Source organism: Sycon ciliatum, chromosome 7 (genome assembly GCF_964019385.1).
Source record: "Sycon ciliatum chromosome 7, ocSycCili1.1, whole genome shotgun sequence".
Taxonomy (NCBI): Eukaryota; Metazoa; Porifera; class Calcarea; order Leucosolenida; family Sycettidae; genus Sycon; species Sycon ciliatum.
In genome coordinates this window covers 22,629,798-22,647,028 of record NC_088649.1, presented here as the reverse complement: position 1 = coordinate 22,647,028, position 17,231 = coordinate 22,629,798, and the positions used below count along the sequence as shown (strand labels likewise).

General features: G+C 46.8%; 1 protein-coding gene across 2 annotated transcripts in view; it reads right to left on the bottom strand.

Annotated features, from left to right (window-relative positions):
- Positions 1-16,555, bottom strand: part of LOC135821185 (uncharacterized) — a 130,156-nt gene extending 113,601 nt beyond the window's left edge. For both annotated transcript variants that reach the window (XM_065334253.1, XM_065334254.1), the window contains exons 1-2: positions 16,129-16,555; positions 11,879-12,057 (exon numbers count right to left, since the gene is read on the bottom strand). In XM_065334253.1, coding sequence (XP_065190325.1) covers positions 11,879-12,057; positions 16,129-16,194 — 245 coding nt within the window. In that variant the 5' untranslated portion in view covers positions 16,195-16,555. The remainder of the gene's footprint in view (positions 1-11,878; positions 12,058-16,128) is intronic.
- Positions 16,556-17,231: the final 676 nt, after the last annotated feature.

Here is a 17,231-nt window from a genome sequence, read left to right as displayed (position 1 = left end):
GATTGGTGAGGTGGCGCGAGTGTGATGTCGTATGCATTTCCCACGATTGTGTTCCAGCGCGTGAGCTGAAGGTCTGGTTGGTGGGCAGACAGGGTTTTTGTGTTTATCAGGTCCTGCGTGCATGGCAGATGGTCTCTGGCTGCTGTGTTTTGCTGCGATACATTTTGGGTGATTGGTGTGGTATGCACGCGTGGCTAGTGTGATCTATATTTCTTCTGTTATTATTTTTTGAATCAGGAACGAGTCAGCCTTTTGAGGAGGCAGCAGTGTACGAGTTGTTTATTTGGTGTGTGTGTGTGCTATACATTTATGGAGTTGGTGCATGCATGTTCGTGTATACATGTAGTAGTGAGTCAGTCTTGGTCTTCAGCTTTTTTGATGCGCTGCTTAGTTTGCTACATAGCTTTTGTTTAATTATAATTATTTTGCTGCTTGAGCCTAGTTTTTTTATTTTTTTTATTTTTCTAGAGCCACGTAAACAAGTCATGTGTGAGCCATGAATGAGGGGAGTGGTGGCGTGGTCTGGTATGCTCTGCCGACCTTGGGTCTCGGTTTCATCACAACCAGTTTAGGTTTATTATTGATTAACCCTTTCAGTGCCAAGGACGAGATAACTCGTCCTACAGACCCCCACGCGATTGGCCAAGGACGAGATATCTCGTCCTCGTAGTGCGCACGTTACATTGCAGTGCATAGACTAGTGTACAAACTATCGTAACTCTGTGAAACATAAACGCATCGCAACAATCAATACACCGTTGGAAAGGTCTTGAGCTCATCTTTCCGTGGATATAATGTGCGTCGCGATGGGATAAAGAATCACTGAGCGGCGACAGGATGAACACCAAAATCACAGGCCGGATCGAACACGATTTTTTTTGTTCATGACTTCGCAGTTTTTTGGAGCGTGCTAGGGGATTTCCCTTTTGCACGACGCATGCGTGATGGACATCAAATGAAGCGCTTGGATCTCAGCTTTGCAGCGCAGTTCGAATGGTGAAAATCGGTTGAATTATTTGGGCAAGATGCCGAACAAGAACGTGAGATTGAGTTGTTGTGCCGTTCCGAGGCACGGTGGAGTAGTTCGGAGAGGAGGTGGAAGTGGCCCTGTTGTATCTATGTTGCTGAGATCTACCATGATGGATTCGCTTGGTCCTGATCTTTCCAACGAGCCCAGGATGATGAAAATCCATCATGGTGGAGTGAAATGAGAATAAATTCCATTCAGAGCTGTGCGCGCAAACTCACCAAGAGAATGGAAAGGGTTAATTGTTGTGTTATGTTCTTGTTTGTTTTCCGAGGACCGAAAATAATTACGGGAGGAGCAGTGTAGTAGACGGACTTTCTCTACTAGACTTACCGTACCGTATATCGACTGTAGACTTACTATTATACCACTCCAGGCATCTCATTTGGTGGTGTCGACATTGCCCAGGCATCAACACTGAAGCTGTTGAGTATATTGTTCGACTCAAAGCTCTCGTTTCGCCAGCACATCAGCAGCATGGCGGTGAGAGCAAGTCAACGTCTTGGTGTCTGAGTGTCTACCGAGGATTCATTCGCCCTATGCTGGAGTATGCTCCACTGGTCTGGATGTCTGCTGCCCCGACCCATCTGGCCAGGCTCGACCGCATTCAGCGGAAGGCAATGGCCATCATAGGACCAGATGTGCTCCTCCAGAGTCTGGCTGCACGACGCACTCTCTCTGGGCTGTGCTACATGTACAAGCTTCAGTGCATCGGAAGCCCACAACAGCTGACCAACATTGTCCCACCAGCTGCACCCACTTTGGTTCGTCCACGAACCCGACACACGCATGCGGTGACCCATCCTCACCAGCTCCTCAATACCCTACCACCAGCTGCACCGGAGTACATCAGGCGGTCCTTCCCGTTTGCCCACATCAGCTTGTGGAATCAACTGCCACCCTCCCTGTTCTAGCCACCAATGTCCCTGCAACGGCTGCACCGCTTCAAGGCAGCTGCATGGAAGCACTTGCTACACACTGACTGGCTGTGGGCTACAGACCACCTCTGAAAGCCACTGCTGCACACACCTGCGACGAAGTTGCCAGCCACTCTGGTCTAGATTCACCCTGCCGAATCACTCGAGGGTTACCCACACATCTCTCAATCTCCCCCTTTTTTCCACTATTATTATTCCCTTCTTGTTTGTTTTGTCTTATTTATTTTTTTATTTCATTTTTTGTCTTTAGTCACTTTCTTATGTTGGCCCATTATAAACTTATGATTAATTTTGATGCATACATGGCACTGTGACGCCTAGACCCACGGTTGGCAGAGTCCGTGTATTTCATCAGCACAGCTATTAACCCTTTGGAGTCCGTAACTTTTTGCTTCCGCAGAATTTGTGGCAGTCACGAAAATGCGCACTCCATTTCCAACATAACTTTGGTTCTACTTCACCGATTTTGAAGATCTTGGGCTCGTTGGAAAGCTCTTGATGAGAGAAATACAATGAGCCCAAACTCGCCAAGAGCACTATTCATTGTCCGCCACAACGCGCCCCAAACGCGAGTCCAGCTCCAGATCTGAGACGAAATCGGTCTCCTGTAGCCATTTAACTGAATCTAGCCTGGAACTGTTCAATTTTTTTCGAGTAGAAGCTTACCTTGCCGTGACTTCGTGCCGCGCCGGTCCTGGCACGTGCCGCCTGTCATGAAGCTGGGAAAATCCCTTTTTTTCATGCACTGCTGACTCGCAGCACGCAGCGCAGAAAATTCGAAATGTTTGATCGCTCGCCGCTCACTCAACCTTCATCGGAGAGACTTCGGACCTGTTTGAGGCGATAGCTGAGAGTTTTCTCTATCATCTAGACCCTTCGATTGTTGAATTTGGTCAAGATTTGGCCGAGAACCGAAAGTTTGACTGCGCCCACATGCATACAAAATGCCCATGGTTCGAAATCGAACCATGGACTCCAAAGGGTTAACTGGCATTGTGGATAGCGCCTACCCAGTCCAATGTGCTTTTTGTCTTTCAACATAATTCGTAGGTTTGTGTTCTTTAAAAAAAAATGCCCGCTACTTTTTGTAGTTTGAGCACTCTGGCGCTAGAGCGACGAGCTACCTTAAAGGGGAAGTTAAGGCAAAAATTAAAATTTCACCAGTTGTAGTCTTCGGGGTGCTGAGTTGAATGGTCTTGGTCCGAGAAAGCTGAGACGCTCCCTTCCTACTTGAATCCCAATCGAACTCGCGCACTTCCACCGAAACTGGGTGACTGCGCCCTACTAGATGGGGATTTGTATGCAAAATCTCACAAAAAGCGCCATTTCGTTCTTATAAAAGCACGGATGACCACGATTGGCCCATATGTTGTAGTCTTTTGGACGCTGAGTCGACTGGTTTTGGTCCGAAAAGGCTGCAATGCAGCGTTCCTCCTTTATTCCCAATCGAACATGGTTGAACAAGCGGTCACGTGCTCCTGGGTGCCCAAATCACCTGGTCACCACGCCAGCAGGCGACAAATTTCACACCAAGGTTCAACTCGAGTGACAGGAGTGCACCCAAAAAAGGTCAAACAGGCTAGTAAGTTGTACCCTGCAGGCACGGTGACCAGGTGACTGGTGTACGCAGGAGCACGTGACCGCTTGTTCAACCATGTTCGATTGGGAATATAGGAGGAACGCTGCATCTTTTTCGGACCAAGACCATTCGACTCAGCACCCCGAAGACTACAACTGGCGAAATTTTAATTTTTGCCTTAACTTCCCCTTTAATGTCTGTGGTGCCTCCTTTGCACCATGGCTGGTAGCTCGGCCTATTTAGCTCGTAGCTGTATTGATGAGGCCTTTATGGCCGAAACAGCTTGCTGTCTACAGCATTGGGTATATATATATAATATGCACTCAGACACAAAGGATCTCCAAGTTTCTCAGTGTTGCTACTCTGAGTTTCGTGCAAAAGCACTCTTCAGGCAACTTACTCTTCTCTCACATCAGTATCCCTTTACATACCAGAAAAGACGAAAAGAAGCACCCCAGGTGGGAATCACAGGTGAAGAAAAGAAGCACGCTAGCCCGTCTAGGTGGGAATCACAGGTGAAGATAAGTGTGGCAAGTGTGGTGGTGTGAGAAACTTGGAGATCCTTTGTGTCTGAGTGTATAACCCCGCTCTGTCTTAGGACATTGAGCACTTTTTTGCCGACGCAAGAAATACTTCTATTGTTCTATAGACGCTCCTCTTTTGTTGAGCACTCTCCCTTGCCAACGCATACGCGACACTATGGACGAACCAAGACGAATGAATATTGACTGTTCACTGAAGAATATCCCGATACCGCCGGACGACGTCTATCGGAAGGACCTGCTAGCCAAGGTGGAATCAGTTGTTAGACGCATGAGATGGAAGGCGTTCTTCCTCTTAAACGGACAAGGTGGGAGCAACGCGCCAGACAACTGCTTCGGATTCAAGAGCAGGAACTCACCGCCCCACGTCGCTGAAATGAAGGCGTTCGAGGATGACCTAGTGAAAATGATGGAGAACGTAAAATTCAGGCGTGTAAATGGGCCCTTTCAAAACGACCTGAGGGAAAGAGCCCGGTCCATTTCAAAATCCGACAAAGTCATTGTCAAAGCCGACAAAACCAGCAACTTGAACGAGGTATCGCGCGAGCGGTACAACAAGCTACTGAAGGACAATGTCACGAAAGCATACAAAACAGCACCGGCGGCAATGTATAAGGACATCAACAGAGATGCAAAGAGCATCGCACAAAACATGGAGAAGCCGCTGGATGACCGCATGGACACGATGGCAGAGTCTCAAGCATTCCTGACCTTCAAGGATCATAAAGACAGATTCGCCAACGATCTGCCATGCAGGTTAATCAACCCAGCAAAGGCCGAGATGGGCATCATCAGCAAAACAATATTGGACAGGATCACAACTGAGGTCACCAAAGCGACTGACATCCAGCTATGGAAAAACACAGCATCGGTTCTAGATTGGTTCCGAGGATTGGACGACAAAAATGAGAGAACCTTCGTGTGCTTCGACATCGTCAGCTACTACCCGTCAATTACAGAAGACCTCCTCCGCCAAGCACTGAGATTCGCAGCGCAATACACCAACGTAAGCAAGAGCGACGTAGACATCATTATGCACGCGAGGAGATCTCTGCTATTTGACGCATCAAAAACATGGGTAAAAAAGGACAACGCTAACGGATTTGACGTAACCATGGGGTCTTACGACGGAGCTGAGGTCTGCCAGCTGGTAGGCGCATTACTCCTGAACAAGCTGGCAAGCTACATCGACAAGCCATCAATCGGATTGTACCGTGATGATGGCCTAGCTACCCTAAGGAGAGTGCCGGGTTGGAGAGCAGACAAGATACGGAAGAACATCATCGGTATGTTCCAATCACTTGGCCTGAAGATAACAATCGACGTCAACAGAAAAGTAACCGACTTCCTAGACGTCACTCTAAACCTCGAAACAGGCACCTACAAGCCATACCGCAAGCCCGGGGACACGCCCCTCTACCTCAACCGTGAGTCTAACCATCCTCCAATAGTAATCAAAAACCTGCCGCAGTCCATCAACAAGCGCCTAACGAGCGTCTCTGCCAATCAAGAAGTCTTTGAAGAGGCTGCCCCCACGTACGCTGCAGCTCTCTCAAAAAGTGGCTTCAACTACGCACTCGTCTATAACGAGGAACCGACGAACACGGAAGGACAAGCCAGGAGGAAAAAGAATCGGAAGAGGACCATCATTTGGTTTAACCCACCGTACAGCCAATCCGTGAAGACTGATGTTGGCGCGACATTCCTGAGACTTGTCAAGCGCCATTTCCCAGAAGGATCTGCCCTCAGAAAAATATTTAACAAAAACACGATCAAAGTCAGCTGTACAGCTGTTCGCCTAACTTAGCCTCGATAATCAAGGGCCACAACGCGAAAGTCCTCAGACAGCCGGAAGAAAAGAGATGTAACTGCCGTATCAAAGCAAACTGCCCACTCAACGGGGACTGCAACGCCAGCGAGATAGTGTACGAAGCTACAGTGGACTCCAATCTCAGCCGGAAGAAGTATATCGGCATCTCCGAAACCCCGTTCAAACTCCGGTTCAACAACCACACGTCATCGTTCCGGAATGCCCCACACAGAAACAGCACCGAATTGTCAAAGCATGCATGGGCATTGAAGGAGGCAGGTGAAGACGTCAACATCTCGTGGAGAATCAGGCAGAGATCCAGCGCCTACAAAAGAACCTCGAAGCGGTGCAACCTATGCCTATCGGAGAAGATCGCCATAATGAAGAGTGACAAGGCATCGCTCCTCAACACCAGATGCAGCCTGGTCACAAAATGTCGCCACAGCACCAAGTACCTCCTATCGGAGGTGACCTGAACTGTAGACTGCGCTTGCTATCTGTTACACATATACAGAACTCCTGCTATCTAATGTGCATGCATCCTACTGCCACACTTCACTTTATGCACACCACCCGGCCTGCGCGATTGCTCACACCACCACACTTGCCACACTTATCTTCACCTGTGATTCCCACCTAGACTGGCTAGCGTGCTTCTTTTCTCCACCTGTGATTCCCACCTAGGGTGCTTCTTTTCGTCTTTTCTGGTATGTAAAGGGATACTGATGTGAGAGAAGAGTAAGTTGCCTGAAGAGTGCTTTTGCACGAAACTCAGAGTAGCAACACTGAGAAACTTGGAGATCCTTTGTGTCTGAGTGTATAACCCCGCTCTGTCTTAGGACATTGAGCACTTTTTTGCCGACGCAAGAAATACTTCTATTGTTCTATATATAATATATGTATATGTTATCGCATGGTTGCAAGGGCCTTATGGCATATTATTGCCCCGAGAGTTAGCCCGAGGGCTAACCTCGAGGGGCAATAATATGCCATAAGGCCCGCAGCAACCATGCGATAACAAATTTATCACGTGGCCCACAGAGCAGATTATTGGGCTGCTGTTGAAATTAGCCCAAATGCCAACACATTATGACCACAATGTATATTGATGTGCTATCATTATCAAAACAGGAAAAATGAAGATATTTCTCCTAAACCCTAGCAAAAAGTCTGCTACAGGCCATCAGAGAGTATACAGTACTGAAAGACGGAGACAGAAAAAAGTGCCGGCACCGCATCGTCATGGCAATAGACATGGCAACGACAATAAAATACAGCAGAACCATAATTTCAGTTGAAAAATTAAGAGTGCTACCACAAAGAGTTTCTTCATGTTTACATGTGTATCAGGAAGTTGTCAAATACAGTACTGCAACAAGTGCAAGTATTTGACGACTCCCTGGTGTGTAATTCTGAGGACAATTTTTCTTCTTTTTTTCAGCTCCAGATAGCTGTATTTTTCATTGCAAAACATTCCTGAATTGTTGTGTTTGTTGTTCAAGCAAAGGTGAAGGCAGAGGACATAATTATGAGCCTGGTAAGAGTTTTGCGTGGCACATGAAGACCACACACAGGCAGTGACTTTGCGAGGATCTGAAAACGCACGACGCTGAGTTGAATTTGTGTTATTTCAAATAATTGTTTGTGATCACAGTACCACTTCGAGCAGAACTGAATCTTATCCACAAGCTTACCGACGGTCAGGCTGCCAACATGACTGAACAAATGATCCCTGGAAGCACCACACGGCAGACGTCTGAGGCCATGTCCATTGCCGGGATGTCCATCTCCAAAAAGAATTCCATCTTCTCAATGCTACGCTGCGACTCGTCGTAGAGTCGTACAGTCTACAGTCTTGGTAGTCACGCGATCACTGAAATAAACTATTTTTTTGCGGGCAAATAAACTATTTTTTTTGCGGGCAATATCGCATATTATCACTCTCTTATTATTGACCCCCACAGAAACTTGTGATCTCTAAGCGGTCAAATATCAGCATAATTATATTGACCGCTTAGGCCTCGGTCACACTACGGCAGTTTGAAGCTGGACGCAGCGTCAAGCCGCAGCACTTGACGGAGACGTGGGGTCACACAGTGTTTTGTTTTTTTGCAGCTCATGACTGCCGCGGCTTGACGCATTTGTCTACGTCACAAAACCACCCGTAAAACTCAATGACGACACGGATTCCCACGGAAACCGGCCTTTTGCTTATTATACAAAAAAAATTGTCGGACAAAGTTTTCGAATTTTTCATTGATTTTTGATTACAAGAAGACGAAAGGTACTAGGTCCACGCGTGCACGATCGTTGTTGTTTCTTTCCGAATTTGAAGCCATTTTCAGTTGTAGTGTCATTGATCAGGCAAGAAAAGTCCGCATCGCAGCTGTGTTTCTCCTGACTTTGTCATACTGGTTGTCCTTTTGGGGGCTCTTGACGACAACACAACACTCACAAGTCAACAGGCTCCAGTTGGCCGATGACCCACTCAAACAACTGGTCCTTTCTCGACATCATTTTCTTCTCAGAAAACGCCTCGCTCTTCCGCCAGGTTCGGAGCAGAGCAGCCTCGGCCTCATAGGTCCACGGACTCATCTCGAACAAAAAGAGGGAACAAAACAAACCTTGAACAGACGAATGTCGAATAACTGCTCAACTCAAGCAAAGTGTCTTGTAACTAATTTTACTTGAAAGACACTGTTTTTCCGCCAAGCGTCACTCCCATCAGCGGCAACGCAGCCGATTTCCCCACGTCAGACGCAGCAGCATCTGACGCTCAAACTTCCCGCGTTGCGTCAGTTGCCATGGAAAAGCTCATGATTCTGACGCTGACGCAGCATTTTTGCCGTAGTGTGACCGAGGCCTAATATTGACCACTTATTAATGACCACTTAGCCCGAGGACTTACAACTCCTCAACTTAGAAAAAAATCAGAACTGAAAGAAGAAATCTGAAGCCAAATGCTGGGATTTGAACTCAAACTGTCAGATTCTCAGTCAAAGAACTTGGGGAACATACTACAAGAGACAACTGAAAACTTCGGTTTACACAGAAGTAATGTCCAATGCAAACGGCATATGTACATACTATTATACTATTACAATAGTATTCCTTTCTTCCTATAGCAAAGCAAAACAGTTTTAGGTATGCTATTTCGTGATAAATCTATTACTGCCCTCATAATCGGTCATTATATGAAATATAGAACGAGTAAAAGACCGAGGTCCCCCGAGGTCTTTTACGATGTCTATATTTCATATATTGACCTCTTTAATCGTGCAATAATAGATACTTATTGCTCGCGGCGCGAAAGGTGCTGATTCGCTGGAGTACGGGCAACAATCACGTGCCATGTGATAAATATATATATACTCAATCTGCGGACAGACCTGTTTCGTCCTTTGTGGACTCGTCAGCGCAGCACAGAGGAAATGAGGCCGAACCTGATAGCAATGGAAATAAAAATTTCCAATCAGGCTCGAACGTATATATACCGTACTATCTCTAATACAAGCACAGTCTCCAATAATAGCACGTCTCCAATAAAAGAACACCTTGGGGCGGCATTCAAAAAATAAAGTGCTCAGTCTCCATTATGAGCACACTGTGTAAATTCGTTATCTGTACAGGCGAAAAAATCCTGAAATGTGTGTGTCTGACATGAATTTGGCATGGCAACAAGCCACTGAAATGAGGTTGAAATAATAATGGAACAGTCTCCTATAAAGGAACGTCTCCAATAATAGCACGGGGCGGAGGTACATTGAAAAAATAAAGGACCATGCTTATATTAGAGATAAGACGGTATATATATATTTATCACTCTTCTATATCGACCTCCACTAATTCTCGTGATCCTTGACTGGTCCTATATTACCCATATCGCCGCAATATCGACCGCTTATATCGACCGCTTGTATCGATCACTTAGGCATTGTAATCTTTCGACTTTGGAGGGACTTAGAATTTTTCTCTCCACTTCAAAAAGAAAAATTGAAAGAAAGAAGACAAAGGAAGAGAACAAGCAGGATTCGAACCCACAACAGTATGAATCTCAAGCAACCCCTCATACCACCCAGCCACTGTGCTGCAGATGCTGAACTATGTTGTAGCCACTGTGCTGCAGATGCTGAACTATGTTGTTCTTACAGTCTTGTACCCAAAATAGGCAACATCTTATGTACACTATAGTACAAATGCTATAGTACAAATGCTATACTAAAAAGGTTAAAATAGCTCCTAAAGGTTCAAATTTTGGGGTGATGGCAAAGGAATCGTGATAAATAGGATATTGACCTCGTCTAGGTCAATATCCTATACATACACTCAGACACAAAGGATCTTCAAGTTTCTCAGTGTTGCTACTCTGAGTTTCGTGCAAAAGCACTCTTCAGAGATTTCTCCTCGTTAACTCATTAGAGTTAGCACTTTGTTATATATAATTATGGCTTTTACAGTAAAGCTGGGGTGCCACAAGGAAGCATCCTTGGCCCAAATTTGTTCCTTCTCTATGGCAACGACCTTCATCAATGTTTAGGAACCAGCCTGAGTTCCTTTGCCGACGACACGATCCCGCACAGCCCCCTGAGCCATGGAACCCCTGCTGACAATAATGCCTGCTTGCAAGTGTCACTGTCCCACCTTATTGAATGGGGGGATGGGAGGGGGGTGGGGGGTGGGGGGTGGGGGGGCGCTGAAAGGTGAAGTTCGAGCCAGCTAAATCCCAGCAAATGCCCTGCACAAGATCTCCTGACCCAGCAAAGCCCAACAGCTCGTTTTGTGGACTGGCAGTTCAGTTTGATGAGAAGCTCTCATTTCGCGCCCAGATTGCCAGCACGGCCGGTAGGGCCAGCCAGAGGCTTGGGCTTCTACGCCGTGCAGCTCGAATTCTCTACTCCAGGGTACGCCAATCAGTGTGCCCTGGCTTTGTCCGCCCTATGCTAGAGTAAGCTTCCCTAGTCTGGATGTCTGCTGCTCCGAGCAACCTCACCCGATTTGATCGAATCCAATGCAAGGCGATGGCTATCATAGGACCAGGTACTCTACTCCAGAGCCTGGCTGCCCGATGCACCTTCTCCGGCCTCTGCTACTTGTTCAAGCTCCAGTGTGGGTAGAGCCCGCAGCCACTAGAAACCATGCTCCTGCCAGCTGCCCCCAGGCCTCATACCCCACAGACACGCAAGTCAGGACATGCCAGTCCATCAGCACCAGCTCATCAACCCACTTCCACCAGGTGCTCCAGATTGAATCAGGAGATCCTTCCCGGTTGCCCTCACGGGTGAATGGAACTGCCTACCCCCTGCTCTCTTCCGGCAAGAATTTTTGTTGAAGAGTCTGCCTGCCTTCAAGGCAGCTGCCTGGAAGCACCTTCGTCAGAAGGACTGGCTGTGGGCCACAGACAGCAACTAAGATCAAACAAGAGCCATAACACTGTACAAACGCCTTACGCCTGCATTTGATTTTCTACTTTATGCTGCTATTTTAGTACTACATTCCTCCCCTCCCCCCCCCCCCCCCCTCAACCCGCCCTCACCCCTTCCTGGTGATTGCACCCGGTGCTGACTACGGGACCTCTGGTCGGACTAGCTGGACTCGCCTCACCTGCACCTTGCTTTTGAATGTGGTACCCCTTTTGTTTGTTTGTCCTAGTAGTCTTCTGTCCCACTTTTCTGTTACCCCACATCACCAGTAGGATTGTGTTCTTCAACTTTTTTGTTGTATAGCTGGATGCCTAAAGACGAGCGTGAATGAGTGCACGTGTGAAGGCACTCGTGTTTTCCCGGCGTGTTTCGTGCCAAACCCGTTGACGCCAAACATGCCCGTGTGAATGCGCCCTTAGTGCATGAAACTCGGAGCCTAGTAAAACACGTTTTTTCACTCCACTCATTTCTGTTGTTCATAATACCGCATTCTTTTCCTTGTCAGATATTTCCATTCAATTTCAATGGGCTGAGCGGAGAAGTGGAGCATGGACCAACTCACCATTGAGATACAAGGAAATTGTAATGTTTCGTCGTAATATTGGTGACGTTTGGCACTGCCCTCAAACCCAGGCCGTTGCAGTTAACCGTGCCTGGGACGAGTATACATTGTCCAGTAGTGGCGCGAGCTTCTTGCAGCATCACCAGCACAACACACAGAGATACCAGGGAGGAGAACGCCTAGCAGAAAAGGAACAGACATGCACGGAGAGAATGCATACCCGTGGTAAGCAGAGGGAAGTGCCACTACGAGCTGTGATGGCGGTGCATGCAGCTCGACACGCATCACCAAGCAAACATCAATGCGTGCCTGACTTGGCACAGCAAGCAAACAAGTGACCTCTCCAGATCACTCCCCTATTCGAAGGATACTGTACTGTAAAACCGGGAATTTTTCGGTAGTGTAATCTTTTCGGTACTTCTCAAAATCGATGGTTTGGTGGCGAGAACATTTCGGCAAACCAGTTTTCCAGATCCAAATATGCATTTTGCACACTGGGTGGCATAGGCTTGTTGAATTTTAGGTCGCGCTTCATTTTAGGCAAAAATCACCTGTACTGAAGTTACTGAAAATATATCTCCACCGAAATTTTCCGGTTGTAAAGTACTGGTGGCCTGGCTACCAGTCGAGTGCAGACATTTTGCATCAAAGAGGAACTGTCACCAACAATTCTGTGTCTTACGTTGTATTTCTGAAGTTTTCTGAATCACAACGGTGAATTTTGTCTATTATCAGGGGCAGCTGGAAATTGAAGTCCGCAAAACCTCCGAGCAAAATGGTCTGCAAGAGCAGCGAGACGTTACCCAGTACTTACACTTCATGCTTATCTTCTTCTGCAAAACGATCCTGCCTGCATGTGTTGTATGAATCCGTCAGGTGAAATAGCACATCATAGTACATTTGAGACCAGTGGGAAGAAGGTGACGACGTCCATTCATTTAGTATCTGTGCACACGAATGTGCTGTGTGTGTGTTAGATATTGCATGCGTCTTCACTCTGTACATTGACTCTTGATTTGACGGCTGCATGCATCTCTTGTATTTATGGCTACTGTGTGTTACCGTCGGACAACATTACGATTTATTGTTATATGTACGTTCTATGTCAAGTCAACCCTGTTCCCATTCGTTTCAGTCTAGTTCTATACTTACTGCCATGACTTGTCCCGTTTATGGTTATACAGTCTTCTTCTTTTCCTGTCGTGTTGCTTTCGTTTGCCGGAGACTTCTACGGTATGTCTCTATTCGCCTCCACGATGTCCTTATCCTGACACTAGCATTTTCTGCGTCGCGTACGGCTGGTGGGAATATCTACCCCAGCCGTCGTGATGTAGACGCTTCCTCATCATTACTACTTGGAGGACAGTCACGAGTTTGAGTATCTCTGATACAAATGATAATGATTCTTACTGAAGTATGAGGAGAATTGTTTCCGAGTGGAAAGACACTGAGTGTCTATGTGTAATAACTAAATGAGCTCAACGAAGAGCCAAAACGTCCTTTAGGATTCTACTACTACTAGTACGGGCAGAACCAGAGTAGGATCTCTAAAAGTGTGTGACTGTGTGCGTCAGCTATGACATCAAACCCTGTGGTTCCATGCCTAGCATGTAGGTCAGAACCATCCTGCAAAGTTTGAATGATGTAGGTTGAACGATCGCGTGGCGAACCATACCTTTTGAAATTCTCTTCGTAGTACACCTTCCACCATTGAAATTTCGAATTTCTTGCTGAGAGGGTAGCTTGCAACCTCGATATGGCTTGTTCCAGGCATGCTGTGAAGCGAAACCATGTTGAAGTAGTGGCAGGGATCTGCCCTGCAACTGCTACAACAAAAAAATGATTCGATCTGAGAAAGCGTGAGACCGCGAATCTCGTTGAATATTGAGTATTTCAAGCCTTTTTAGACGAAGACGGAGTTCCTTTTGGAGACGGACGTCGCGGCAAAAAACATGGTTTCCGACTTCTGGCGTCCGGTGAACCCAAGGATCATTATTTCGTCCAGTCAGTTCGGCAGCCTAACGGTCGGTAAGCTTGTGTTTGCGGGATCCCGGTCTCATACTGGCCAACCCAGCCAAAGCAAATCCCTTACTCACACACCCAGTTTCCCTTATTTTTCTCTCATTTCCCTTATTTTCCTGTTTTCGCCAATTTCGGCCCTTATCTCTTTTCTGGGGCAATTTTTGGTTATTTTTGCGTATCTTCCTCGATTTGTTGGCAATTTTTCTTTCTTTTTATTCATTTCTAACCCATTGCTCATTGGAGGACCAAAACCTGAGTTTCTTTTGTGTTAGATCGCCCCTACATGTGTGATTCTGTGAAATGCGGGGCCGCATGTGCCCTTGTCACACCACAAAACAACACTTTTATGAACACCCATGGTTCAGTGCCAATACCGATAGTTTTTTTTATCAAAGTAAAAAAAACATCGGTATGTGGGTAGTGGCCGCAGTTTCCCATGAAAATACTGGGAAAACCGGTATGGTTGGCAAGCATGCGTTCTGTTTGATGTGGTAGATCACAAACAATTTTGATATCGCAAGAATTGAACTCCTCATCGTGCGTACGCTATTGTATATTCAGAAAATTGCAAAAACGTCTCTGTGTGGCCGTCCTATGCCACGCGAAACTCCAATCAGGCTCTTATATCCTCTGCCTTCTTGATTGAATGTCCACTTCGTTTGAACAACGAACACAACAATCGAGGACGGCTTTCCAATGAAAAGTACAGCTATACTAGAGCTGAAAACGAAGAAAAAACGTGCTCAGGATGAGACTCGAGTACATGCGAACTATCAAAGAAGGCTAGTGGATGCCACTTATAGATGCGTAATTTCGCGTGACGAGAGAGCTGGTACACGCAATGTGAACCGCAAATGACCCACACAGCCACCTGGGCATTGTAGTCTGGGGGTGTTGAACAGTGCATCCCTGATCCCAGCATACTCACATGCATTACTCATGCAACTAGTGCTGAAACGATTATATCGATTACTCGTTACTTACTGTAAAAGCCATATATATAACGAAGTGCTAACTCTAACGAGTTAACGAGGAGAAATCTGTCGTTAAAATAGAAATTGTTATACAGAAATCGATACAGATACTCTCCTATTGAGCGCTGAAAATGAGACAGAATCGTTACCTTTGGTACACGTAAACTAGTCAATTTTGGGAAATCGTTATATGCGCCTCGTTAGAATAATGGCTTTTACAGTACTCGATAAGAAATAGATCGAGGGGTTATTTCGATTTTATCGGCTAAACGAGTAGAATGGTACTTACGCTCATTTCGGGATTTCCCCTTTTTGGGGGTCGCACAAAGCGTGCATGCGCCGAAAGTGTTGCGAGACGACACGAATATGTACACATGTACATGACTGTACACTTGCAACATCGATGTACGTGTAAAAGTACAAACGCTATCTGAAGAACATCGACGCGATCAAGGTCGCTGTCCTTTCAGCTGACTACTTTCCTTACACACAGCATGCAGGACTGGCAGGCTCAGTATGTGTCTACACTAGCTGCAGGGGCTGGAGTTACCTCCACGTGCGAGTTGTGTTGAGCTAAAGACAGTAAAGTGGTCTTCAGTTTCGTGTTTTCCGTTCTGTCGACGGTTCCCGAACCAGTTTGCTCGACGACGAGCTAGGCCTGGTGTCTGGGCCTATTTTGAGCATAGACAGGAAAAGCAACTAGTTACTTGTTGGCGCACCTCAAGTCACTTCATCCGTCGAAATCCGCCGATTTGCACCCCTGGCCGGCTTCTCTGACTTCATCGTCGGAGTCAGCGAAGGGACAGGCGAAGGGCACCATCAGCTCTTGGGTTGCAAGCAGTGCGTCACCTCTGTCTTGTCTGTATTCGTCTGGTCAGTCCGAACAGCTGACGGACTTGGTGCGGGATCATCGGGATCACACACACGCACACACACACACACACACACACACACACACACACACACACACACACACACACACACACATAATGTATTTGCACTTGGGCCCGCATGTAGGAAGAATAGAGCAGAAACAGTCGTGCGGAACAGTGTCTAATCCATCTTGCAGTGGGACTGTGTGTTCAATTTGGGACCCCCATTATTGTAACTTTACAAATGGAAGTTACACCAATTTTTGACCGCACTTCACGAAGAACACCTCCAAAGAACATAGTGATGGCTCTAGACACCATCATCCTCAGTTCTTTTCCGCAGCGAGTGAGCCCCAAGACAAGAAAATCCCACATTTCTCACCTTCTGCATTACGCTTCGGCAACACTTCGACGCTGCCTGGTTTGTACATTGGCAACGCTTCGCCATGTCAGCCACCGGTACCGCATCCACAATTCCGCCCAGATAGCTCGAGGCCTGGGCGAAAAGCTCTATAAGTCTGCTTTGACAGAAACGGTCTTCAGGCGGAGAGTGGGACCGCGAGAACGAGAATTGAAACAACTTTCTCTCGTGCAACGACAATGGTAGGTGTACTTCAAAGAACGGTCTTCAGAAATGTGCAAAGTTTGGCACCAACAAAAGGGACAGAATTTCTACACGTTACATTCATATCAATTTTCAGAGATACCCGACAAGGATAGAGCGCAAGGGTCCCGGGCGACACGAGCAGTAGTGTGAATTAGAAGCTTTCAACGATGTCGAGCATCAGAATAAAGACGACTGCAATGTGGAATACTGTCACAAGCACGCCCATCAAACACAACTGCACAACTCAAGTCTCAATGCAGATCTACTTCGATAGTTCAAGCGAACACACATCTCATTTCTCAGGAAAATAAGCCCTACATCTACACAGAGCAAGCTGGTAGATCTACCAGGTGAGGTGATTTCCGAATTTGTCAGTAGGGTGCAAAGGTCAGACCGAAGCGAAGGATAAAAGTAGTTACAGTAGAGAGTTTTCGCACGGCGTGCAACGTGAAAAGGCCGAACGTGAGGCTATTCACGTGCGTGACGCACTTGAAAAGAGGTTTCGCAGCAGGTGAACATGGTGAACCATTAGAACTTTGCGTAAATCGCACGTGCTGGGCCATCAAGTGCCAACGTGATGAGGCCGCGTTCCACGTTGGCAACGCGCGTTTACCTCGCTTCTGAACATGGCACGTGACCTTCGAACGCGTCAAGTGAGCGCGTTGAACGCCGTGCGAAAACTCTCTACTAGTAGTAGTACGGAGAATTAGCAAGACGAAATTCGCGTTCGCGTTCGCTCTCCAAGGAAAGTCGAACTCAGTGACGGAATCCGCGTTATGAGAAGGATTAGCAAACAGACTTCGCACATGCATGACGTTGACACGTCGTCCATTGTGTGCAGAGTCTGCAGACAGTATAGCATAGTAAATTTATGACTG